Source organism: Engystomops pustulosus, chromosome 8, assembly GCF_040894005.1.
Source record: "Engystomops pustulosus chromosome 8, aEngPut4.maternal, whole genome shotgun sequence".
In the NCBI taxonomy this organism is placed as follows: domain Eukaryota; kingdom Metazoa; phylum Chordata; class Amphibia; order Anura; family Leptodactylidae; genus Engystomops; species Engystomops pustulosus.
Window position 1 is genome coordinate 8,539,446 of NC_092418.1, and position 27,394 is coordinate 8,566,839.

Below are 27,394 nucleotides of genomic sequence, written 5' to 3' on the forward strand. Positions count from 1 at the left end.
CAGGTTTACACTTGAAAGGATTAACTATTTGGCTCTGCTGACCGTATCACAAATAATAGGATTAGTTACCACAGGCAGCCACAAATTTACAGAATCAAGGAGGTTGAACAGTTTGGTGCATGTGATACACACTACATGTAGGTAATAGTTACAACACTGACCTCCAAGAACACTCCATGGCCCCCAGCCCAAACAGGACATTTCCACCCCCTCCACCCTTGTGACCCACCAATTGTATAATTGCCCTCTTCTTGTGGGCCCCATCCTGTAAGTCCACCACCTGCTGTGACCCTTGGAAACGACCGTAAAGCTTCTGTTAATGAATAGCTCCTCATGTCTGCACACTGCAGTGCTCTCTACCTCCTGCCCTTCTCCCCTGCATTACAAGACCAGCTCAGACACAGGCACTTTCTGCCGGCAAGCAGCAGTGTGCAGAGACTTACCCTACAAGCTACAGACAGATAAGCCCGAGCTGACTGTATTTTATTGGAGCAGAGCTTTGTGTGTTATAGGTGAGATGTAGCAGAGCTGAGAGTTTCATTGTGTGTTATATACATCTCATGGTCCTCATCATTTCTGATCTGGCTCATCTTTCATTTTACATATGTCAGACGCTATAATGTTCAGAGGCTAAATAAAAGTGTATATAAACCCTGTACCCTGATAATCTAAGCACATTGTCAGCACACAGCATCTCACAGCACAGAGGAATCATGAAGTGTCTGCTCAGAGAGTCCTCGCTCACACTCTGGAATCTTACACTGACCAAGAGTTAAAACAGCAATAATACTGAGTAACACTGTAATGTAAGGGGTTAAAAATGATCTTTATTGTGTAACATTACTGGGAGATTATATTTGGAGAACTTTCTTGATTGGCAATCGGAACAACAGTCCAGCTCACAGTCCAGTAGCAGACAGCAGCGGCCTAAAGCGATATTGGTAATGATTCAGATGGCTGCACGTAACCTCGTAAATGCTGGTTCAACGGATCCAAGATTTAACCATCGAAAGAGAGAAAGGCAGCAGCACTTCAGACGGAACACAGGAAGGTTTCCTTATTCACGACGTTTCCACTCTGTCTTTATCAGAAGCTTCTCCGGACAGTTGTTATAGTGGAAACCATTGAATGTCCAGATATAGTTGTAGACGTCCCGAATGTGACAAATATAAATAATCACAGAGCATTTGCAAAATGTGTTAAAAATGTTGATCTTGCTCCTCAACCCATCACCTTCCGGAGAAGTAGCAGTAAGACGAGGGTTGATAACAGAGAGATCTTATTTATCATTGGTGGTAAAAGACAAATTAGAAGCTGATAATAAGTTGGTCAAAGTCTAAGGATAACAATACAATTCGGTACAATGTATAATGTGGCGGGTACAGGTCACTGTCTTAGTTCTCGAAGCGGAAGGTCAGGTCAGTATCCCGCATCTCCCGCTTGTAATATTCATCCAATATTTCATTCTGAGCCACCGTGAGTTGGTCCTTCCAGTCACCACAAATTCCTAGAAAGTTGGAAATAAAGGGATCAGAGACCACAACCACCACATGGCACGAGGAGGTAGCGACAGGAGAACATGGTACCTTTCCTCATGAAGGGAGAGACACTGAGGTCCATGACATGAGAAGGGATGGTGCTGTAGTTGGCCATGTGGTTCTCCTTCATGGTCTTGAAGGTTGTGCGTTGGTGGATCTTCTCCAGAACTTCCTCAGGTAGATCCTTTCCTATGAATTTCATCACCTTCAGAATCTCACGTTTTGGGTCCTTTTCCAAAAAAAAAAAAAAGAATTCTAAACGTTTCCTCATCTTCATCTCTGATATAATATTTTTTACTTATTTTTTCCTGAAAAAGGATATCATATTTCTAGCTGGACCTACAGGAAGATCTGAGAGGAGCAGAGACACCACAAAGAGAAGAGGAAAGGAGAGGGGATGCCACAGAGAGAGGAAAAGCTCAGAGACTGGTGAGACCAGAGAGAGCAAGAGCTCAGAGACTGGTGACACCAGACAGAGAGGAAGAGCTCAGAGACTGGTGACACCAGACAGAGAGGAAGAGCTCAGAGACTGATGACACCAGAGAGAGAGAGAGGAAGAGCTCAGAGACTGGTGACACCAGACAGAGAGGAAGAGCTCAGAGACAGGTGACACCAGAGATAGAGGAAGAGCTCAGAGACTGGTGACACCACAGAAAGAAGAAGAAGGAGGAAAGGAGAGGTGATGCCACAGAGAGAGGAAGAGCTCAGAGACTGGTGACACCACAGAGACAGGAAGAGCTCAGAGACTGGTGACACCAGAGAGAGGAAGAGCACAGAGACTGGTGACACCAGAGAGAGGAAGAGCTCAGAGACTGGTGACACCAGAGAGATGAAGAGCTCAGAGACTGGTGATACCAGAGAGATGAAGAGCTCAGAGACTGGTGATACCAGAGAGATGAAGAGCTCAGAGACTGGTGATACCAGAGAGATGAAGAGCTCAGAGACTGGTGATACCAGAGAGATGAAGAGCTCAGAGACTGGTGACACCAGAGAGAGGAAGAGCTCAGAGAGAGGTGACACCAGAGAAAGAGGATGAGCTCAGAGACAGGTGATGCCACAGAGAGAGGAAGAGCTCAGAGACTGGTGACACCAGAGATGGAGGAAGAGCTCAGAGACTGGTGACACCAGACAGAGAGGAAGAGCTCAGAGACTGGTGACACCAGAGAGATGAAGAGCTCAGAGACTGGTGATACCAGAGAGATGAAGAGCTCAGAGACTGGTGATGCCAGAAAGATGAAGAGCTCAGACACTGGTGACACCAGAGAGAGGAAGAGCTCAGAGAGAGGTGATACCAGAGAAAGAGGATGAGCTCGGAGGCTGGTGACACCAGAGAGAGAGAGAGAGGAGAAGCTCAGAGACAGGTGACACCAGAGAGAGATGAAGAGCTCAGAGACTGGTGACACCAGAGAGAGAAAGAGCTCAGAGGCTGGTGACACCGAAGAGAGAGGAAGAGCTCAGAGACAGGTGATACCAGAGAGATGAAGAGCTCAGAGACTGGTGATGCCAGAAAGATGAAGAGCTCAGACACTGGTGACACCAGAGAGAGGAAGAGCTCAGAGAGAGGTGATACCAGAGAAAGAGGATGAGCTCAGAGACTGGTGACACCAGAGATAAAGGAAGAGCTCAGAGACCGGTGACACCAGAGAGAGAGAGGAAGAGCTCAGAGACTGGTGACACTAGAGATAGAGGAAGATCTCAGAGACTGGTGACACCAGAGAGAGGAAGAGCTCAGAGAGAGGTGATACCAGAGAAAGAGGATGAGCTCGGAGGCTGGTGACACCAGAGAGAGAGAGAGAGAGAGGAGAAGCTCAGAGACAGGTGACACCAGAGGGAGATGAAGAGCTCAGAGACTGGTGACACCAGAGAGAGAAAGAACTCAGAGGCTGGTGACACCGGAGAGAGAGGAAGAGCTCAGAGACAGGTGACACCAGAGAGATGAAGAGCTCAGAGACTGGTGACACCAGAGAGAGAGAGAGGAAGAGCTCAGAGACTGGTGACACCACAGAGACAGGAAGAGCTCAGAGACTGGTGAAACCAGAGAGAGGAAGAGCACAGAGACTGGTGACACCAGAGAGATGGAGAGTTCTGAGACTGGTGATACCAGAGAGATGAAGAGCTCACAGACTGGTGACATCAGAGACTGGTGACACCAGAGAGAGAGAGGAAGAGCTCAGAGGCTGGTGACACCGGAGATGAAGAGCTCAGAGACTGGTGACACCAGAGAGAGAGAGGAAGAGCTCAGAGGCTGGTGACACCGGAGAGAGATGAAGAGCCCAGAGACTGGTGACACCGGAGAGAGAGGAAGAGCTCAAAGACTGGTGACACCAGAGAGAGAGAGGAAGAGCTCAGAGACTCGTGACACCAGAGAAAGGAGCACAGAGATTGGTGACACCAAAGAGAGAGGAAGAGCTCAGAAATTGGTGACACCAGAGAGAAGAGCTCAGAGACTGGTAACACCAGAGAGAGAGGAAGAGCTCAGAGACCGGTGACACCGGAGAGAGATGAAGAGCCCAGAGACTGGTGACACCGGAGAGAGAGGAAGAGCTCAAAGACTGGTGACACCAGAGAGAGAGAGGAAGAGCTCAGAGACTCGTGACACCAGAGAAAGGAGCACAGAGATTGGTGACACCAAAGAGAGAGGAAGAGCTCAGAAATTGGTGACACCAGAGAGAAGAGCTCAGAGACTGGTAACACCAGAGAGAGAGGAAGAGCTCAGAGACCGGTGACACCAAAGAGAGAGGAAGAGCTCAAAGACTGGTGACACCAAAGAGAGAGGAAGAGCACAGAGACTGGTGACACCAGAGAGAGGAAGAGCTCAGAGACTGGTGACACCAGAGAGAGGAAGAGCTCAGAGACTGGTGACACCAGATAGAAGAAGAGCACAGAGACTGGTGACACCAGAGAGAAGAGCACAGAGACTGGTGACACCAGAGAGAAGAGCACAGAGACTGGTGACACCAGAGAGAAGAGCACAGAGACTGGTGACACCAGAGAGAGAGGAAGAGCTCAAAGAAGAGGAGCCGCAAATAAAAGAGGCGTCCAGAGAAAGGGGAAGCACAAAGAGAGAAGGGGCCAAAGCTAGAAGATGAGCCTTACAGAGGAGGAACACAGAGACAGGTTACACCACAGAGTAAGAATTGTATAGAGAAGAGACACAGAGAAAAGATGAGAGATAATATAATCTCTGAGGTGTCACCTCTAACATGTCTTCATAGAAGAGATAGAGGATGTCCTTCTGATGTCTGATCTTCCACCAGCCCTTCACATGATCACTCCATGACCCAAAGGCAACTATGGGGGGAAAATTACAAGTAAGACAGAGAAGGAAGAATATATCATGTATGACCGGATCACAGGCTGATCCTTAGTTACTACGACCTGTTGGTAACAGTATCTTACCAGTTCGTTTGTATTGTGAGAGTATATATTATATTCACCTTTTATTAACAATTTTATGAACCCTTGTTTGTGTTCTTCAAAACTCACCGCCCCGTACCTAAAATATTTTATGGACCAGTTGTGCCCATGACCCCACAGATAACGTATAGAAAATGTAAGAGTTTTGTTTCTTAACTTTTGCCATCTATGAAGTTTTGTAGAAATTCATCGAAGGTCCCCGGTTCTGGGTGGACAATGGCCATGCGATAGAAATGATAATAAGACACCAGGACGTCCTTAACATTTCTGGCCAGGTAAATGATCTGCAGGAGAAGACAACACAATGTTAATCAAGTAATCTATGTAAAAGAAGGAAGAGGAGGATTCAGTGATAAAAGGTCCTAAATGTCTGGGATCTACAGAGAAAGAGGAGCCATTCTACCAATGTCATCCAAGCAGTCATCCAATAACCACCAGCCACCCAGAATATGGCACCTTAAAGTCATGAACCAACCCATCACCATCTGGTTATATTGTTGAGGGAATCTGTCATGGTACAAGAGGCTAAAGGATCTGGTTATAGCAGCCCAAGCACAAAGTTGGCCAAACCAACCAAATTTGGTAGGATCAGGGGGGTAAGGAAATGATTTAGTGTGTTGGATTTCAACAAGCCCAAAATTTCATTCCCAGAAAGGTCTTCATAAGGTCTTGACACGGTGAGAAGAAAAGCTGGTACTGGACATTGGGGCACATTTACTTACCCGGTCCAGTCGCGATCCAGCGGCGCATTCTCTGACGCTGATTCGGGTCTGCTGGGATTGACTAAGGTCGCGCGCCCGATATCCACCAGGTGTCGCTGCTGCGCCGAGGTCCACTGGAGTTCACCTGCTTCATCCCGTGCATGTTTGTGCTTGATCTTGCGACACAAATTCTTCTTTAAATTCAGCGTTTTTTCGTCGGGTTGTCCGACGGCCATGCCCCCCGATTTCTGTCGCGTGAAAGCTGGTACCAATGCGCCAAAATCCGATCGCGTGCGGCAAAATCCCGGGGCATTCGGCTCAAAACGGGAAATCGTCGGGAAACCCTACGAAAGTGCGCGATTCGGACCCTTAGTACATGAGCCCCATTGTCTCCTGTAACATCTGCCATGGAGTTGAGATAACCAGCTCAGACATAAGATGCTTGACTGCTACTCCTGAAATCATGTGTATGGCCATATTTAATACACTCCCGCACCTGACTTGGTTGAATTTCCGCATGTTTACCAAGGACGAGGTCCTATCAGGGAGTCGGCAAGGACAAAGCGCTGGCCAATCAAGCATTTGGGGATATGGATATTGGCCTTACTTTTCATCTAGGTCAGGCTTACCTTACCTTCCATACCATACAGGACAGAAGATGAAGCAAGCGGTCAATGGTGGGGGACTAAAGTAAGATCTACCAGCGGAGACAAGGTGACACATCACAAGAGAACGGACAGGAAGAACCAGACTCCTGCCAAATGATTGGAAGTTCCAGGGTTACGATCAGTCATGGTCCACAAAGATCCTTCATCATACGTCCAGTACCTTGCATTGTTTTTCCCAGAAACTTCCGGGCAGGAGGTGAGCGGGTAAGTGAGACTTGATCACACGCTGCGACTCCAAGGCATTAAGGATCTCTGTGCCTGAGAGAGAAGAGACAACCTGGACTTGTGTATGAAGGAACATAACTCATGCAGAGCATTGGTGACTTCATTGGCATCTCTTACCTGAGGGCATGTCGGGCACTGCATACTCCAGGAAGGGCACCCGCTGGAATATGGCCCCACGCTGGGTTTTCATATCATCTCCATTGTGTATCATTAAGTCCAAAATCTCACTCATCCAAGTGGTACCTGTTATAAGGCAACATTAATGGAGCGTGGACATCCAAAGGTACCAGATACACAAGTCCCATAGATGGTCAGAGCCGAGGACCAGTGTGAATACATAGGAGCAGGAGCCTGAGAAACGTCTCCAAAATGGGCAAACTATGTGACAATCACCAGAAGGAGACCAGACATGTATCACCTGCATAGTTCTATGTTCTTACCAGATTTTGGATAGGTGACAATCAGCAGATCGTCTTCTCTGGCCTCAAAATCCTGAACATTCTCCCAGTTTTCTGCAAAGGGTCCCAGTATGGGCATCCCACTCACTATTTTTATTGGAGGGCGGTTAACCATGTCCACGGATCTGTGAGACTAGAAGATCAGCAGATGTGAACTATTGTATATAGCAGTGTTATAGTAGTTATATTCCTGTACATAGGGGGCAGTGTTATAGTAGTTATATTCCTGTACATAGGGGGCAGTGTTATAGTAGTTATATTCTTGTACATAGGGGGCAGTATTATAGTAGTTATATTCTTGTACATAGGGGCAGTATTATAGTAGTTATATTCCTGTACATAGGAGGCAGTATTATAGTAGTTATATTCCTGTACATAGGGGGCAGTATTATAGTAGTTATATTCCTGTACATAGGGGGCAGTATTATAGTAGTCATATTCTTGTACATAGGGGGCAGTATTATAGTAGTTATATTCCTGTACATAGGGGGCAGTATTATAGTAGTTATATTCCTGTACATAGGGGCAGTATTATAGTAGTTATATTCCTGTACATAGGGGGCAGTATTATAGTAGTTATATTCTTGTACATAGGAGGCAGTATTATAGTAGTTATATTCCTGTACATAGGAGGCAGTATTATAGTAGTTATATTCCTGTACATAGGAGGCAGTATTATAGTAGTTATATTCTTGTACATAGAGGGCAGTATTATAGTAGTTATATTCTTGTACATAGGGGGCAGTATTATAGTAGTTATATTCCTGTACATAGGGGGCAGTATTATAGTAGTTATATTCCTGTACATAGGGGGCAGTATTATAGTAGTTATATTCCTGTACATAGGGGGCAGTATTATAGTAGTTATATTCTTGTACATAGGGGGCAGTATTATAGTAGTTATATTCTTGTACATAGGGGCAGTATTATAGTAGTTATATTCTTGTACATGGGGGGCAGTATTATAGTAGTTATATTCCTGTACATAGGGGGCAGTATTATAGTAGTTATATTCCTGTACATAGGAGGCAGTATTATAGTAGTTATATTCCTGTACATAGGGGGCAGTATTATAGTAGTTATATTCTTGTACATAGGGGGCAGTATTATAGTAGTTATATACTTGTACATAGGGGGCAGTATTATAGTAGTTATATTCTTGTACATAGGAGGCAGTATTATAGTAGTTATATTCTTGTACATAGGGGGCAGTGTTATAGTAGTTATATTCCTGTACATAGGGGGCAGTGTTATAGTAGTTATATTCTTGTACATAGGAGGCAGTATTATAGTAGTTATATTCCTGTACATAGGAGGCAGTATTATAGTAGTTATATTCCTGTACATAGGAGGCAGTATTATAGTAGTTATATTCTTGTACATAGAGGGCAGTATTATAGTAGTTATATTCTTGTACATAGGGGGCAGTATTATAGTAGTTATATTCCTGTACATAGGGGGCAGTATTATAGTAGTTATATTCCTGTACATAGGGGGCAGTATTATAGTAGTTATATTCCTGTACATAGGGGGCAGTATTATAGTAGTTATATTCTTGTACATAGGGGGCAGTATTATAGTAGTTATATTCTTGTACATAGGGGCAGTATTATAGTAGTTATATTCTTGTACATGGGGGGCAGTATTATAGTAGTTATATTCCTGTACATAGGGGGCAGTATTATAGTAGTTATATTCCTGTACATAGGAGGCAGTATTATAGTAGTTATATTCCTGTACATAGGGGGCAGTATTATAGTAGTTATATTCTTTTACATAGGAGGCGGTATTATAGTAGTGATATTCCTGTACATAGGGGGCGGTATTATAGTAGTTATATTCTTGTACATAGGAGGCAGTATTATAGTAGTTATATTCCTGTACATAGGAGGCAGTATTATAGTAGTTATATTCCTGTACATAGGGGCAGTATTATAGTAGTTATATTCCTGTACATAGGGGGCAGTATTATAGTAGTGATATTCCTGTACATAGGGGCAGTATTATAGTAGTTATATTCCTGTACATAGGGGGCAGTATTATAGTAGTGATATTCCTGTACATAGGGGCAGTATTATAGTAGTTATATTCCTGTACATAGGGGGCAGTATTATAGTAGTTATATTCCTGTACATAGGGGGCAGTATTATAGTAGTTATATTCCTGTACATAGGGGCAGTATTATAGTAGTTATATTCCTGTACATAGGGGGCAGTATTATAGTAGTGATATTCCTGTACATAGGGGCAGTATTATAGTAGTTATATTCCTGTACATAGGGGGCAGTATTATAGTAGTTATATTCCTGTACATAGGGGGCAGTATTATAGTAGTTATATTCCTGTACATAGGGGCAGTATTATAGTAGTTATATTCCTGTACATAGGGGCAGTATTATAGTAGTTATATTCCTGTACATAGGGGGCAGTATTATAGTAGTTATATTCCTGTACATAGGGGCAGTATTATAGTAGTTATATTCCTGTACATAGGGGGCAGTATTATAGTAGTGATATTCCTGTACATAGGGGCAGTATTATAGTAGTTATATTCCTGTACATAGGGGGCAGTATTATAGTAGTTATATTCCTGTACATAGGGGGCAGTGTTATAGTAGTTATATTCTTGTACATAGGAGGCAGTATTATAGTAGTTATATTCTTGTACATAGGGGGCAGTATTATAGTAGTTATATTCTTGTACATAGGGGGCAGTATTATAGTAGTTATATTCTTGTACATAGGGAGCAGTATTATAGTAGTTATATTCCTGTACATAGGGGGCAGTATTATAGTAGTTATATCCCTGTACATAGGAGCAGTATTATAGTAGTTATATTCCTGTACATAGGAGCAGTATTATAGTAGTTATATTCCTGTACATAGGGGGCAGTATTATAGTAGTTATATTCTTGTACATAGGGGGCAGTATTATAGTAGTTATATTCTTGTACATAGGGGGCAGTATTATAGTAGTTATATTCTTGTACATAGGGGGCAGTATTATAGTAGTTATATTCTTATACATAGGAGGCAGTATTATAGTAGTTATATTCTTATACATAAGGGGCAGTATTATAGTAGTTATATTCTTGTACATAGGGAGCAGTATTATAGTAGTTATATTCCTGTACATAGGGGGCAGTATTATAGTAGTTATATCCCTGTACATAGGAGCAGTATTATAGTAGTTATATTCCTGTACATAGGGGGCAGTATTATAGTAGTTATATTCCTGTACATAGGGGGCAGTATTATAGTAGTTATATCCCTGTACATAGGAGCAGTATTATAGTAGTTATATTCCTGTACATAGGAGGCAGTATTATAGTAGTTATATTCCTGTACATAGGGGCAGTATTATAGTAGTTATATTCCTGTACATAGGGGGCAGTATTATAGTAGTGATATTCCTGTACATAGGGGCAGTATTATAGTAGTTATATTCCTGTACATAGGGGGCAGTATTATAGTAGTGATATTCCTGTACATAGGGGCAGTATTATAGTAGTTATATTCCTGTACATAGGGGGCAGTATTATAGTAGTTATATTCCTGTACATAGGGGGCAGTATTATAGTAGTTATATTCCTGTACATAGGGGCAGTATTATAGTAGTTATATTCCTGTACATAGGGGGCAGTATTATAGTAGTGATATTCCTGTACATAGGGGCAGTATTATAGTAGTTATATTCCTGTACATAGGGGGCAGTATTATAGTAGTTATATTCCTGTACATAGGGGGCAGTATTATAGTAGTTATATTCCTGTACATAGGGGCAGTATTATAGTAGTTATATTCCTGTACATAGGGGCAGTATTATAGTAGTTATATTCCTGTACATAGGGGGCAGTATTATAGTAGTTATATTCCTGTACATAGGGGCAGTATTATAGTAGTTATATTCCTGTACATAGGGGGCAGTATTATAGTAGTGATATTCCTGTACATAGGGGCAGTATTATAGTAGTTATATTCCTGTACATAGGGGGCAGTATTATAGTAGTTATATTCCTGTACATAGGGGGCAGTGTTATAGTAGTTATATTCTTGTACATAGGGGGCAGTATTATAGTAGTTATATTCTTATACATAGGAGGCAGTATTATAGTAGTTATATTCTTATACATAAGGGGCAGTATTATAGTAGTTATATTCTTGTACATAGGGAGCAGTATTATAGTAGTTATATTCCTGTACATAGGGGGCAGTATTATAGTAGTTATATCCCTGTACATAGGAGCAGTATTATAGTAGTTATATTCCTGTACATAGGGGGCAGTATTATAGTAGTTATATTCCTGTACATAGGGGGCAGTATTATAGTAGTTATATCCCTGTACATAGGAGCAGTATTATAGTAGTTATATTCCTGTACATAGGAGCAGTATTATAGTACTTATATTCCTGTACATAGGGGGCAGTATTATAGTAGTTATATTCTTGTACATAGGGGGCAGTATTATAGTAGTTATATTCTTGTACATAGGGGGCAGTATTATAGTAGTTATATTCTTGTACATAGGGGGCAGTATTATAGTAGTTATATTCTTATACATAGGAGGCAGTATTATAGTAGTTATATTCTTATACATAAGGGGCAGTATTATAGTAGTTATATTCTTGTACATAGGGAGCAGTATTATAGTAGTTATATTCCTGTACATAGGGGGCAGTATTATAGTAGTTATATCCCTGTACATAGGAGCAGTATTATAGTAGTTATATTCCTGTACATAGGAGCAGTATTATAGTAGTTATATTCCTGTACATAGGGGGCAGTATTATAGTAGTTATATTCTTGTACATAGGGGGCAGTATTATAGTAGTTATATTCTTGTACATAGGGGGCAGTATTATAGTAGTTATATTCTTGTACATAGGGGGCAGTATTATAGTAGTTATATTCTTATACATAGGAGGCAGTATTATAGTAGTTATATTCTTATACATAAGGGGCAATATTATAGTAGTTATATTCCTGTACATAGGGGGCAGTATTATAGTAGTTATATTCCTGTACGTAGGGGGCAGTATTATAGTAGTTATATTCTTGTACGTAGGGGCAGTATTATAGTAGTTATATTCCTGTACGTAGGGGGCAGTATTATAGTAGTTATATTCCTGTACGTAGGGGGCAGTATTATAGTAGTTATATACCTGTACGTAGGGGGCAGTATTATAGTAGTTATATTCCTGTACGTAGGGGCAGTATTATAGTAGTTATATTCTTGTACATAGGGGCAGTATTATAGTAGTTATATTCCTGTACATAGGGGGCAGTATTATAGTAGTTATATTCCTGTACATAGGGGGCAGTATTATAGTAGTTATATCCTTGTACATAGGGGGCAGCATTATAGTAGTTATATTCTTGTACATAGGGGGCAGTGTTATAGTAGTTATATTCTTGTACATAGGGGGCAGTATTATAGTAGTTATATTCCTGTACATAGGGGGCAGTATTATAGTAGCTATATTCCTGTACATAGGGGGCAGTGTTATAGTAGTTATATTCTTGTACATAGGAGGCAGTATTATAGTAGTTATATTCTTGTACATAGGGGGCAGTAGTATAGTAGTTATATTCTTGTACATAGGGGGCAGTATTATAGTAGTTATATTCCTGTACATAGGGGGCAGTATTATAGTAGTTATATTCCTGTACATAGGGGGCAGTATTATAGTAGTTATATTCCTGTACATAGGGGGCAGTATTATAGTAGTTATATTCTTGTACATAGGGGGCAGTATTATAGTAGTTATATTCCTGTACATAGGGGGCAGTATTATAGTAGTTATATTCCTGTACATAGGGGGCAGTATTATAGTAGTTATATCCCTGTACATAGGGGGCAGTATTATAGTAGTTATATTCCTGTACATAGGGGGCAGTATTATAGTAGTTATATCCCTGTACATAGGAGGCAGTATTATAGTAGTTATATTCCTGTACATAGGGGGCAGTATTATAGTAGTTATATTCCTGTACATAGGGGGCAGTATTATAGTAGTTATATTCTTGTACATAGGGGGCAGTGTTATAGTAGTTATATTCTTGTACATAGGGGGCAGTATTATAGTAGTTATATTCCTGTACATAGGAGGCAGTATTATAGTAGTTATATTCCTGTACATAGGGGGCAGTATTATAGTAGTTATATTCCTGTACATAGGGGGCAGTGTGATAGTAGTTATACTCTTGTACATAGGGGGCAGTATTATAGTAGTTATATTCCTGTACATAGGGGGCAGTATTATAGTAGTTATATTCTTGTACATAGGGGGCAGTATTATAGTAGTTATATTCTTGTACATAGGGGGCAGTATTATAGTAATTATAGTCTTGTACATAGGGGGCAGTATTATAGTAGTTATATTCCTGTACATAGGGGGTAGTATTATAGTAGTTATATTCTTGTACATAGGGGGCAGTATTATAATAGTTATATTCCTGTACATATGGGGCAGTATTATAGTAGTTATATTCCTGTACATAGGGGGCAGTATTATAGTAGTTATATTCTTGTACATAGGGGGCAGTATTATAGTAGTTATATTCTTGTACATAGGGGGCAGTATTATAGTAGTTATATTCCTGTACATAGGGGGCAGTATTATAGTAGTTATATTCTTGTACATAGGGGGCAGTATTATAGTAGTTATATTCTTGTACATAGGGGGCAGTATTATAGTAGTTATATTCTTGTACATAGGGGGCAGTATTATAGTAGTTATATTCTTATACATAGGGGGCAGTATTATAGTAGTTATATTGTTGTACATAGGGGGCAGTATTATAGTAGTTATATTCTTGTACATAGGCGGCAGTTTTATAGTAGTTATATTCTTGTACATAGGTGGCAGTATTATAGTAGTTATATTCCTGTACATAGGGGGCAGTATTATAGTAGTTATATTCTTGTACATATGGGGCAGTATTATAGTAGTTATATTCCTGTACATAGGGGGCGGTATTATAGTAGTTATATTCTTGTACATAGGAGGCAGTATTATAGTAGTTATATTCCTGTACATAGGAGGCAGTATTATAGTAGTTATATTCCTGTACATAGGGGCAGTATTATAGTAGTTATATTCCTGTACATAGGGGGCAGTATTATAGTAGTGATATTCCTGTACATAGGGGCAGTATTATAGTAGTTATATTCCTGTACATAGGGGGCAGTTTTATAGTAGTGATATTCCTGTACATAGGGGGCAGTATTATAGTAGTTATATTCTTGTACATAGGGGGCAGTATTATAGTAGTTATATTCCTGTACATAGGGGGCAGTATTATAGTAGTTATATTCCTGTACATAGGGGGCAGTATTATAGTAGTTATATTCCTGTACATAGGGGGCAGTATTATAGTAGTTATATTCTTGTACATAGGGGGCAGTATTATAGTAGTTATATTCTTGTACATAGGGGGCAGTATTATAGTAGTTATATTCTTATACATAGGAGGCAGTATTATAGTAGTTATATTCTTATACATAAGGGGCAATATTATAGTAGTTATATTCCTGTACATAGGGGGCAGTATTATAGTAGTTATATTCCTGTACGTAGGGGGCAGTATTATAGTAGTTATATTCTTGTACATAGGGGCAGTATTATAGTAGTTATATTCCTGTACGTAGGGGGCAGTATTATAGTAGTTATATTCCTGTACGTAGGGGGCAGTATTATAGTAGTTATATACCTGTACGTAGGGGGCAGTATTATAGTAGTTATATTCCTGTACGTAGGGGCAGTATTATAGTAGTTATATTCTTGTACATAGGGGCAGTATTATAGTAGTTATATTCCTGTACATAGGGGGCAGTATTATAGTAGTTATATTCCTGTACATAGGGGGCAGTATTATAGTAGTTATATCCTTGTACATAGGGGGCAGCATTATAGTAGTTATATTCTTGTACATAGGGGGCAGTGTTATAGTAGTTATATTCTTGTACATAGGGGGCAGTATTATAGTAGTTATATTCCTGTACATAGGGGGCAGTATTATAGTAGTTATATTCCTGTACATAGGGGGCAGTGTTATAGTAGTTATATTCTTGTACATAGGAGGCAGTATTATAGTAGTTATATTCTTGTACATAGGGGGCAGTAGTATAGTAGTTATATTCTTGTACATAGGGGGCAGTATTATAGTAGTTATATTCCTGTACATAGGGGGCAGTATTATAGTAGTTATATTCCTGTACATAGGGGGCAGTATTATAGTAGTTATATTCCTGTACATAGGGGGCAGTATTATAGTAGTTATATTCTTGTACATAGGGGGCAGTATTATAGTAGTTATATTCCTGTACATAGGGGGCAGTATTATAGTAGTTATATTCCTGTACATAGGGGGCAGTATTATAGTAGTTATATCCCTGTACATAGGGGGCAGTATTATAGTAGTTATATTCCTGTACATAGGGGGCAGTATTATAGTAGTTATATCCCTGTACATAGGAGGCAGTATTATAGTAGTTATATTCCTGTACATAGGGGGCAGTATTATAGTAGTTATATTCCTGTACATAGGGGGCAGTATTATAGTAGTTATATTCTTGTACATAGGGGGCAGTGTTATAGTAGTTATATTCTTGTACATAGGGGGCAGTATTATAGTAGTTATATTCCTGTACATAGGAGGCAGTATTATAGTAGTTATATTCCTGTACATAGGGGGCAGTATTATAGTAGTTATATTCCTGTACATAGGGGGCAGTGTGATAGTAGTTATACTCTTGTACATAGGGGGCAGTATTATAGTAGTTATATTCCTGTACATAGGGGGCAGTATTATAGTAGTTATATTCTTGTACATAGGGGGCAGTATTATAGTAGTTATATTCTTGTACATAGGGGGCAGTATTATAGTAATTATAGTCTTGTACATAGGGGGCAGTATTATAGTAGTTATATTCCTGTACATAGGGGGTAGTATTATAGTAGTTATATTCTTGTACATAGGGGGCAGTATTATAATAGTTATATTCCTGTACATATGGGGCAGTATTATAGTAGTTATATTCCTGTACATAGGGGGCAGTATTATAGTAGTTATATTCTTGTACATAGGGGGCAGTATTATAGTAGTTATATTCTTGTACATAGGGGGCAGTATTATAGTAGTTATATTCCTGTACATAGGGGGCAGTATTATAGTAGTTATATTCTTGTGTATAGGGGGCAGTATTATAGTAGTTATATTCTTGTACATAGGGGGCAGTATTATAGTAGTTATATTCTTGTACATAGGGGGCAGTATTATAGTAGTTATATTCTTATACATAGGGGGCAGTATTATAGTAGTTATATTGTTGTACATAGGGGGCAGTATTATAGTAGTTATATTCTTGTACATAGGCGGCAGTTTTATAGTAGTTATATTCTTGTACATAGGTGGCAGTATTATAGTAGTTATATTCCTGTACATAGGGGGCAGTATTATAGTAGTTATATTCTTGTACATATGGGGCAGTATTATAGTAGTTATATTCCTGTACATAGGGGGCAGTATTATAGTAGTTATATTCTTGTACATAGGGGACAGTATTATAGTAGTTATATTCCTGTGCATAGGGGGCAGTATTATAGTAGTTATATTCTTGTACATAGGGGGCCGTATTATAGTAGTTATATTCCTGTACATAGGGGGGCAGTATTATAGTAGTTATATTCCTGTACGTAGGGGGCAGTATTATAGTAGTTATATTCCTGTACATAGGGGGCCGTATTATAGTAGTTATATTCTTGTACATAGGGACAGTATTATAGTAGTAATATATTTGTACATAGGGGGACAGTATTATGGTAGTTATATTCTTGTACATAGGGGGCAGTATTATAGTAGTTATATTCTTGTACATAGGGGGCAGTATTATAGTAGTTATATTCCTGTACATAGGGGGCAGTATTATAGTAGTTATATTCCTGTACATAGGGGGCAGTATTATAGTAGTTATATTCCTGTACATAGGGGGCAGTATTATAGTAGTTATATTCTTGTACATAGGGGGCAGTATTATAGTAGTTATATTCTTGTACATAGGGGGCAGTATTATAGTAGTTATATTCCTGTACATAGGGGGCAGTATTATAGTAGTTATATTCTTGTACATAGGGGGCAGTATTATAGTAGTTATATTCCTGTACATAGGGGGCAGTATTATAGTAGTGATATTCCTGTGCATAGGGGCAGTATTATAGTAGTTATATTCTTGTACATAGGGGGCCGTATTATAGTAGTTATATTCCTGTACATAGGGGGGCAGTATTATAGTAGTTATATTCCTGTACATAGGGGGCAGTATTATAGTAGTTATATTCCTGTACATAGGGGGCAGTATTATAGTAGTTATATTCTTGTACATAGGGGGCAGTATTATAGTAGTTATATTCTTGTACATAGGGGGCAGTATTATAGTAGTAATATTCTTGTACATAGGGGGCAGTATTATAGTAGTTATATTCCTGTACATAGGGGGCAGTATTATAGTAGTTATATTCTTGTACATAGGGGGCAGTATTATAGTAGTTATATTCTTGTACATAGGAGGCAGTATTATAGTAGTTATATTCCTGTGCATAGGGGGCAGTATTATAGTAGTTATATTCTTGTACATAGGGGGCAGTATTATAGTAGTTATATTCTTGTACATAGGGGGCAGTATTATAGTAGTTATATTCCTGTACATAGGGGGCAGTAATATAGTAGTTATATTCCTGTACATAGCGGGCAGTATTATAGTAGTTATATTCCTGTACATAGGGGCAGTATTATAGTAGTTATATTCTTGTACATAGGGGGCAGTATTATAGTAGTTATATTCCTGTACATAGGGAGCAGTATTATAGTAGTTATATTCCTGTACATAGGGGGCAGTATTATAGTAGTTATATTCTTGTACATAGGGGACAGTATTATAGTAGGTATATTCTTGTACACAGGAGGCAGTATTATAGTAGTTATATTCCTGTACATAGGGGGCAGTATTATAGTAGTTATATTCCTGTACATAGGGGGCAGTATTATAGTAGTTATATTCCTGTACATAGGGGGCAGTATTATAGTAGTTATATTCCTGTACATAGGGGGCAGTATTATAGTAGTTATATTCCTGTACATAGGGGGCAGTATTATAGTAGTTATATTCTTGTACATAGGGGGCAGTATTATAGTAGTTATATTCCTGTACATAGGGGGCAGTATTATAGTAGTTATATTCTTGTACATAGGGGGCAGTATTATAGTAGTTATATTCTTGTACATAGGGGGCAGTATTATAGTAGTTATATTCTTGTACATAGGGGGCAGTATTATAGTAGTTATATTCCTGTACATAGGGGGCAGTATTATAGTAGTTATATTCTTGTACATAGGGGGCAGTATTATAGTAGTTATATTCCTGTACATAGGGAGCAGTATTATCATAGTTATATTCTTGGAAAGCAGATGGAACACCCCTGCTGCTGCATAGGGTAGGTAGTTGTTGCGAATAGTGCCCTCTCTATGTCAGTAACTGTTAGGGAGACTTATCACCTCTCTAGGAGATCTCCAAAAGTGGAGAACTTAGTTATTGCAGTTCTAAGCCACTGCCTGGTAAGGGAAGAGTTAACTTGCAAAGTGTTATTAACCAATAAAATCCGTTGTACCACTGTGAGGGTGCGGTCAAACGTCGCGTTTACTGCATGCATTTAAAAATGCATTGCTACAACTGAAGGGAGATTTGCCTAATTAAACAACTGTTAACACCTGCGTTTACAAAACACATGCGTTAACCGCGATGTTAACGCAAGCGTTAACAGCTGTTTAATTAGGCAAATCTCCTTTCTGCTGTAGCAATGCATTTTTAAACGCATGCAGTAAACGCGATGTGTGACCGCACCCTGAAGCAAGCTGGAAGCTGATTGGAGAGTGCTGACACCTGACCAGGGGAGTATAAAAACCCCTGGTGGGTGCGAGCACAGGGTCCTGCAGTTCAGTCTTGAGCACATTTCATCAGAATGAGAAGCAAGTCCAGTGTGCAGCTCCTGGGCCTGAACCCCTGACCGCTGACCCCTGACCCCTGGGGCAGTATTATAGTAGTTATATTCCTGTACATAGGGGGCAGTATTATAGTAGTTATATTCTTGTACATAGGGGGCAGTATTATAGTAGTTATATTCTTGTACATAGGGGGCAGTATTATAGTAGTTATATTCCTGTACATAGGGGGCAGTATTATAGTAGTTATATTCTTGTACATAGGGGGCAGTATTATAGTAGTTATATTCTTGTACATAGGGGGCAGTATTATAGTAGTTATATTCTTGTACATAGGGGGCACTATTATAGTAGTTATATTCTTATACATAGGGGGCAGTATTATAGTAGTTATATTGTTGTACATAGGGGGCAGTATTATAGTAGTTATATTCTTGTACATAGGCGGCAGTTTTATAGTAGTTATATTCTTGTACATAGGTGGCAGTATTATAGTAGTTATATTCCTGTACATAGGGGGCAGTATTATAGTAGTTATATTCTTGTACATAGGAGGCAGTATTATAGTAGTTATATTCTTGTACATATGGGGCAGTATTATAGTAGTTATATTCCTGTACATAGGGGGCAGTATTATAGTAGTTATATTCTTGTACATAGGGGACAGTATTATAGTAGTTATATTCCTGTGCATAGGGGGCAGTATTATAGTAGTTATATTCTTGTACATAGGGGGCCGTATTATAGTAGTTATATTCCTGTACATAGGGGGGCAGTATTATAGTAGTTATATTCCTGTACGTAGGGGGCAGTATTATAGTAGTTATATTCCTGTACATAGGGGGCCGTATTATAGTAGTTATATTCTTGTACATAGGGACAGTATTATAGTAGTAATATATTTGTACATAGGGGGACAGTATTATGGTAGTTATATTCTTGTACATAGGGGGCAGTATTATAGTAGTTATATTCTTGTACATAGGGGGCAGTATTATAGTAGTTATATTCCTGTACATAGGGGGCAGTATTATAGTAGTTATATTCCTGTACATAGGGGGCAGTATTATAGTAGTTATATTCCTGTACATAGGGGGCAGTATTATAGTAGTTATATTCTTGTACATAGGGGGCAGTATTATAGTAGTTATATTCTTGTACATAGGGGGCAGTATTATAGTAGTTATATTCCTGTACATAGGGGGCAGTATTATAGTAGTTATATTCTTGTACATAGGGGGCAGTATTATAGTAGTTATATTCCTGTACATAGGGGGCAGTATTATAGTAGTGATATTCCTGTGCATAGGGGCAGTATTATAGTAGTTATATTCTTGTACATAGGGGGCCGTATTATAGTAGTTATATTCCTGTACATAGGGGGGCAGTATTATAGTAGTTATATTCCTGTACATAGGGGGCAGTATTATAGTAGTTATATTCCTGTACATAGGGGGCAGTATTATAGTAGTTATATTCTTGTACATAGGGGGCAGTATTATAGTAGTTATATTCTTGTACATAGGGGGCAGTATTATAGTAGTAATATTCTTGTACATAGGGGGCAGTATTATAGTAGTTATATTCCTGTACATAGGGGGCAGTATTATAGTAGTTATATTCTTGTACATAGGGGGCAGTATTATAGTAGTTATATTCTTGTACATAGGAGGCAGTATTATAGTAGTTATATTCCTGTGCATAGGGGGCAGTATTATAGTAGTTATATTCTTGTACATAGGGGGCAGTATTATAGTAGTTATATTCTTGTACATAGGGGGCAGTATTATAGTAGTTATATTCCTGTACATAGGGGGCAGTAATATAGTAGTTATATTCTTGTACATAGGGGGCAGTATTATAGTAGTTATATTCTTGTACATAGGAGGCAGTATTATAGTAGTTATATTCCTGTACATAGGCGGCAGTATTATAGTAGTTATATTCTTGTACATAGGGGGCAGTATTATAGTAGTTATATTCCTGTACATAGGGGCAGTATTATAGTAGTTATATTCTTGTACATAGGGGGCAGTATTATAGTAGTTATATTCTTGTACATAGGGGGCAGTATTATAGTAGTTATATTCCTGTACATAGGGGGCAGTAATATAGTAGTTATATTCCTGTACATAGCGGGCAGTATTATAGTAGTTATATTCCTGTACATAGGGGCAGTATTATAGTAGTTATATTTTTGTACATAGGGGACAGTATTATAGTAGTTATATTCTTGTACATAGGGGGCAGTATTATAGTAGTTATATTCCTGTACATAGGGAGCAGTATTATAGTAGTTATATTCCTGTACATAGGGAGCAGTATTATAGTAGTTATATTCCTGTACATAGGGGGCAGTATTATAGTAGTTATATTCTTGTACATAGGGGACAGTATTATAGTAGGTATATTCTTGTACACAGGAGGCAGTATTATAGTAGTTATATTCCTGTACATAGGGGGCAGTATTATAGTAGTTATATTCCTGTACATAGGGGGCAGTATTATAGTAGTTATATTCCTGTACATAGGGGGCAGTATTATACTAGTTATATTCCTGTACATAGGGGGCAGTATTATAGTAGTTATATTCCTGTACATAGGGGGCAGTATTATAGTAGTTATATTCTTGTACATAGGGGGCAGTATTATAGTAGTTATATTCCTGTACATAGGGGGCAGTATTATAGTAGTTATATTCTTGTACATAGGGGGCAGTATTATAGTAGTTATATTCTTGTACATAGGGGGCAGTATTATAGTAGTTATATTCTTGTACATAGGGGGCAGTATTATAGTAGTTATATTCCTGTACATAGGGGGCAGTATTATAGTAGTTATATTCTTGTACATAGGGGGCAGTATTATAGTAGTTATATTCCTGTACATAGGGAGCAGTATTATCATAGTTATATTCTTGGAAAGCAGATGGAACACCCCTGCTGCTGCATAGGGTAGGTAGTTGTTGCGAATAGTGCCCTCTCTATGTCAGTAACTGTTAGGGAGACTTATCACCTCTCTAGGAGATCTCCAAAAGTGGAGAACTTAGTTATTGCAGTTCTAAGCCACTGCCTGGTAAGGGAAGAGTTAACTTGCAAAGTGTTATTAACCAATAAAATCCGTTGTACCACTGTGAGGGTGCGGTCAAACGTCGCGTTTACTGCATGCGTTTAAAAATGCATTGCTACAACTGAAGGGAGATTTGCCTAATTAAACAACTGTTAACACCTGCGTTTACAAAACACATGCGTTAACCGCGATGTTAACGCAAGCGTTAACAGCTGTTTAATTAGGCAAATCTCCTTTCTGCTGTAGCAATGCATTTTTAAACGCATGCAGTAAACGCGATGTGTGACCGCACCCTGAAGCAAGCTGGAAGCTGATTGGAGAGTGCTGACACCTGACCAGGGGAGTATAAAAACCCCTGGTGGGTGCGAGCACAGGGTCCTGCAGTTCAGTCTTGAGCACATTTCATCAGAATGAGAAGCAAGTCCAGTGTGCAGCTCCTGGGCCTGAACCCCTGACCGCTACCAGGAAGCAGAGGTGTCTCAGGCCGGTGCCTGACACCCGTAGCCAGTCAGGAGACCGAGCCCCAGAGCTCCATCTGCACCAGCCCAGCCTGAACCTACTACCAGGCTGCGAGCAAGCATTCCTGTGGACCAGCTCTCCATGACTCTTCCATCTCGCACAACGTTGCCTCAATCTGATCCCTGGATACGGCTGTCACCACCACAGGCTCCCCATCCATTACCCAGGGACTTATCCTACAGACACTCAGGGGCTGCCCCAGGGAGAACCAGTACATCAGCCTCTCCCTCCATATTTCTTGCACACACCACCTGCAGGAGACCTGCCAGGCTGCGGCTGCATGCCTAGGCCACAACCGCCGGCCACTCCGGTATTCTAGGCCCCAGCTGCCTCCAGCCGCTCCGGTGTTCTGGGCCCTGGGTGCCTCCAGCCGCTCCGCTATTCTGGCCCTGGTTTCCTCCAGCCGCTCCGGTATTCTGGGCCCCGGCTTCCTCCAGCTGCTCCGGTATTCTGGCCCTGGTTTCCTCCAGCCGCTCCGGTATTCTGGGCCCCGGCTTCCTCCAGCTGCTCCGGTATTCTGGGCCCCGGCTTCCTCCAGCCGCTCCGGTATTCTGGGCCCCGGCTTCCTCCAGCCGCTCCGGTATTCTGGGCCCCGGCTTCCTCCAGCCGCTCCGGTGTTCTGGGCCCCGGCTGCCTCCAGCCGCTCCGGTGTTCTGGGCCCCGGTGGCCTCATGCCACTCCGGTATTCTGGACCCCGGTGGCCTCCAGCCGCTCTGGTGTTCTGGGCCCGGTTGCCTCCAGCCGCTCTGGTGTTCTGGACCCCGGTGGCCTCCAGCCTCTCCGGTATTCTGGGTCCGGCTGCCTCCAGCCGCTCCGGTATTCTGGGCCCGGCTTCCTCCAGCCGCTCCGGTATTCTGGGCCCCGGCTGTCTCCAGCCGCTCTGGTGTTCTGGGCCCGGTGGGGGATGTTGCACAATCCTCGCCTCCTCCTACACTGGGATTGTTTGGTGTCACTGTAATTACAGGCAGAGTCTGTTCTCCAGGATTAATTTGGGAGGATCCATTCATGAGGATTTGCAGTTTTCACTATTCAGGCGTTTTCCTAGTCATTAACCCTTTACAGCTTAATTATTTTTATTTGGTGATGTTTTCTATCATCTATCTGACTGCACGGCTTGTTGTAGTCTGTTTCCATGGAGAGGGAAGGTCTGACCTGGGAGCTGAATACTAATGTACAGGACACGCAGTAGTCACATCAGGGGGCGAGTAGTCCGATAGACAGCGGTCACAGCACAGGCATGAGGACCAATGATGGGAGTTATAGTACAGACACCACAGCTGTTACAGGAATTCCCAACACCCCCTTTGGGATCCCCCTGTGATGCTGTGCACTATGTAAGCTCCTGAATGATGAGATCCGGAGCCACTTACCTGATGGAGGGAGACGGCAGAGCAGGCACTGAGCAGGAGGGAGAGGGGCGGAGCCTGCAGCAGGAGGGGCGGAGCCTGCAGCAGGAGGGGGCGGGACCTGCAGCAGGAGGGGTGATGGACAGTCCGGGCTCTTTATAATAAGCTCAGTCACAAGGCTAAGGGCGTGGTCACAACATAGGGGTGGGGATATTTCAATCGGGGCGGAACTAAGTGACTCGTCTCCTCTCAGGGCAAATTGACACCTACCGTTCTCCTAAAAGAGTCGGCTGTTAGTGCCAGCCCGTTGGCGAATGACCCAACATTAAGTGGCACAATGTGAGGGGGAGAAGAGAGGGGGGGGGCAATGTGAGGAGGAGCAGAGAGAGGGGGCACAATGTGAGGGGGAGCAGAGAGGGGGGGGCAATGTGAGGAGGAGCAGAGAGAGGGGGCACAATGTGAGGGGGAGCAGAGAGGGGGCACAATGTGAGGGGGAGCAGAGAGAGGGGGCACAATGTGAGGAGGAGCAGAGAGGGGGCACAATGTGAGGAGGAGCAGAGAGGGGGAACAATGTGAGGAGGAGCAGAGAGGGGGCACAATGTGAGGGGGGGCACAATGTGAGGAGGAGCAGAGAGGGGGCACAATGTGAGGGGGAGTAGAGGGAGGGCACAATGTGAGGGGGCAGAGGGAGGGGGCACAATGTGAAGGGGAGCAGAGAGAGGGGAACAATGTGAGGAGGAGCAGAGAGAGGGGGCACAATGTGAAGGGGAGCAGAGAGAGAGGGCACAATGTGAAGGGGAGCAGAGAGGTGGAGCAGAGAGGGGGGGGGCAATGTGAGGAGGAGCAGAGAGAGGGGGCACAATGTGAGGAGGAGCAGAGAGAGGGGGCACAATGTGAGGAGGAGCAGAGAGGGGGCACAATGTGAGGGGGAGCAGAGAGGGGGCACAATGTGAGGGGGAGCAGAGAGAGGGGGCACAATGTGAGGAGGAGCAGAGAGGGGGCACAATGTGAGGAGGAGCAGAGAGGGGGCACAATGTGAGGGGGGGCACAATGTGAGGGGGAGCAGAGAGAGGGGGCACAATGTGAGGAGGAGCAGAGAGGGGGAACAATGTGAGGAGGAGCAGAGAGGGGGCACAATGTGAGGGGGGGCACAATGTGAGGAGGAGCAGAGAGGGGGCACAATGTGAGGGGGAGTAGAGGGAGGGCACAATGTGAGGGGGCAGAGGGAGGGGGCACAATGTGAAGGGGAGCAGAGAGAGGGGAACAATGTGAGGAGGAGCAGAGAGAGGGGGCACAATGTGAAGGGGAGCAGAGAGAGAGGGCACAATGTGAAGGGGAGCAGAGAGAGGGGGCACAATGTGAGGGGGAGCAGAGAGAGAGGGCACAATGTGAGGGGGAGCAGAGAGAGAGGGCACAATGTGAGGGGGAGCAGAGAGAGGGGGTACAATGTGAGGGGGAGCATAGAGAGGGGGCACAATGTGAGGGGAACAGAGAGGGGGCACATTGTGAGGGGGAGCAGAGAGGGGGCACAATGTGAAGGGGAGCAGAGAGAGGGGGCACAATGTGAAGGGGAGCAGAGAGAGGGGGCACAATGTGAGGGGAACAGAGAGGGGGCACATTGTGAGGGGGAGCAGAGAGGGGGCACAATGTGAGGGGGAGCAGAGAGAGGGGGCACAATGTGAGGGGGAGTAGAGGGGGGCACAATGTGAGGAGGAGCAGAGAGAGGGGGCACAATGTGAGGAGGAGCAGAGAGAGGGGGCACAATGTGAGGGGGAGTAGAGGGAGGGCACAATGTGAGGAGGAGCAGAGAGAGGGGGCACAATATGAGGAGTAACAGAGAGGGGGCACAATGTGAGGGGGAGTAGAGGGAGGGCACAATGTGAGGAGGAGCAGAGAGGGGGGGCACAATGTGAGGAGGAGCAGAGAGGGGGCACAATGTGAGGGGGAGCAGAGAGGGGGCACAATGTGAGGAGGAGCAGAGAGAGGGGGCACAATGTGAGGAGGAGCAGAGGGAGGGCACAATGTGAGGAGGAGCAGAGAGAGGGGGCACAATGTGAGGGGGAGTAGAGGGAGGGCACAATGTGAGGGGGAGCAGAGAGAGAGGGCACAATGTGAGGAGGAGCAGAGAGGGGGCACAATGTGAGGGGGAGCAGAGAGAGGGGGCACAATGTGAGGAGGAGCAGAGAGGGGGCACAATGTGAGGAGGAGCAGAGAGGGGGCACAATGTGAGGGGGAGTAGAGGGGGGCACAATGTGAGGAGGAGCAGAGAGGGGGCACAATGTGAGGAGGAGCAGAGGGAGGACACAATGTGAGGAGGAGCAGAGAGAGGGGGCACAATGTGAGGGGGAGCAGAGAGAGGGGGCACAATGTGAGGAGGAGCAGAGAGAGGGGGCACAATGTGAGGAGGAGCAGAGAGAGGGGGCACAATGTGAGGGGGAGCAGAGAGAGGGGGCACAATGTGATGGGGGCAGAGAGGGGGCACAATGTGAGGGGGAGCAGAGAGGGGGCACAATGTGAGGAGGAGCAGAGAGAGGGGGCACAATGTGAGGGGGAGTAGAGGGAGGGCACAATGTGAGGGGGAGTAGAGGGAGGGCACAATGTGAGGGGGAGTAGAGGGAGGGCACAATGTGAGGAGGAGCATTGGGAGGGCACAATGTGAGGAGGAGCAGAGAGAGGGGGCAAAATGTGAGGGGGAGCAGAGAGAGGGGGCACAATGTGAGGGGAGCAGAGAGGGGGCACAATGTGAGGGGGAGCAGAGAGAGGGGGCACAATGTGAGGGGAGCAGAGAGGAGGCACAATGTGAGGGGAGCAGAGAGGGGGCAAAATGTGAGGGGGAGCAGAGAGAGGGGGCACAATGTGAGGGGAGCAGAGAGGGGGCACAATGTGAGGGGGAGTAGAGGGAGGGCACAATGTGAGGGGGAGCAGAGAGAGAGGGCACAATGTGAGGAGGAGCAGAGAGAGGGGGCACAATGTGAGGGGGGCAGAGAGAGGGCACAATGTGAGGGGGAGCAGAGAGAGGGCACAATGTGAGGGGGAGCAGAGAGAGGGGGCACAATGTGAGGGGGAGTAGAGAGAGGGCACAATGTGAGGAGGAGCAGAGAGAGGGGGCACAATGTGAGGGGGAGCAGAGAGAGGGGGCACAATGTGAGGAGGAGCAGAGAGGGGGGGCACAATGTGAGGAGGAGCAGAGAGAGGGGGCACAATGTGAGGGGGGCAGAGAGAGGGGGCACAATGTGAGGGGGAGTAGAGAGAGGGCACAATGTGAGGAGGAGCAGAGAGAGGGGGCACAATGTGAGGAGGAGCAGAGAGGGGGCACAATGTGAGGAGGAGCAGAGAGAGGGGGCACAATGTGAGGGGGAGCAGAGAGAGAGGGCACAATGTGAGGAGGGGCAGAGAGGGGGCACAATGTGAGGGGGAGCAGAGAGAGGGGGCACAATGTGAGGAGGAGCAGAGAGG

At 43.2% G+C, this 27,394-nt stretch overlaps 1 protein-coding gene across 1 annotated transcript; it reads right to left on the reverse strand.

The window, feature by feature from the left end:
• Window positions 1-789: 789 nt before the first annotated feature.
• LOC140074566 (sulfotransferase 1 family member D1-like) lies at window positions 790-24,070 on the reverse strand. Its single transcript, XM_072119557.1, has 8 exons — window positions 23,963-24,070; window positions 6,990-7,140; window positions 6,667-6,792; window positions 6,485-6,582; window positions 5,113-5,239; window positions 4,735-4,829; window positions 1,587-1,767; window positions 790-1,507 (listed from the first exon to the last, which is right to left on the reverse strand). Exons 2-8 carry the CDS (start codon window positions 7,120-7,122, stop codon window positions 1,395-1,397), a joined length of 873 nt encoding a protein of 290 aa, XP_071975658.1. The 5' UTR covers window positions 7,123-7,140; window positions 23,963-24,070; the 3' UTR covers window positions 790-1,394.
• Between the last annotated feature and the right edge of the window lie 3,324 nt (window positions 24,071-27,394).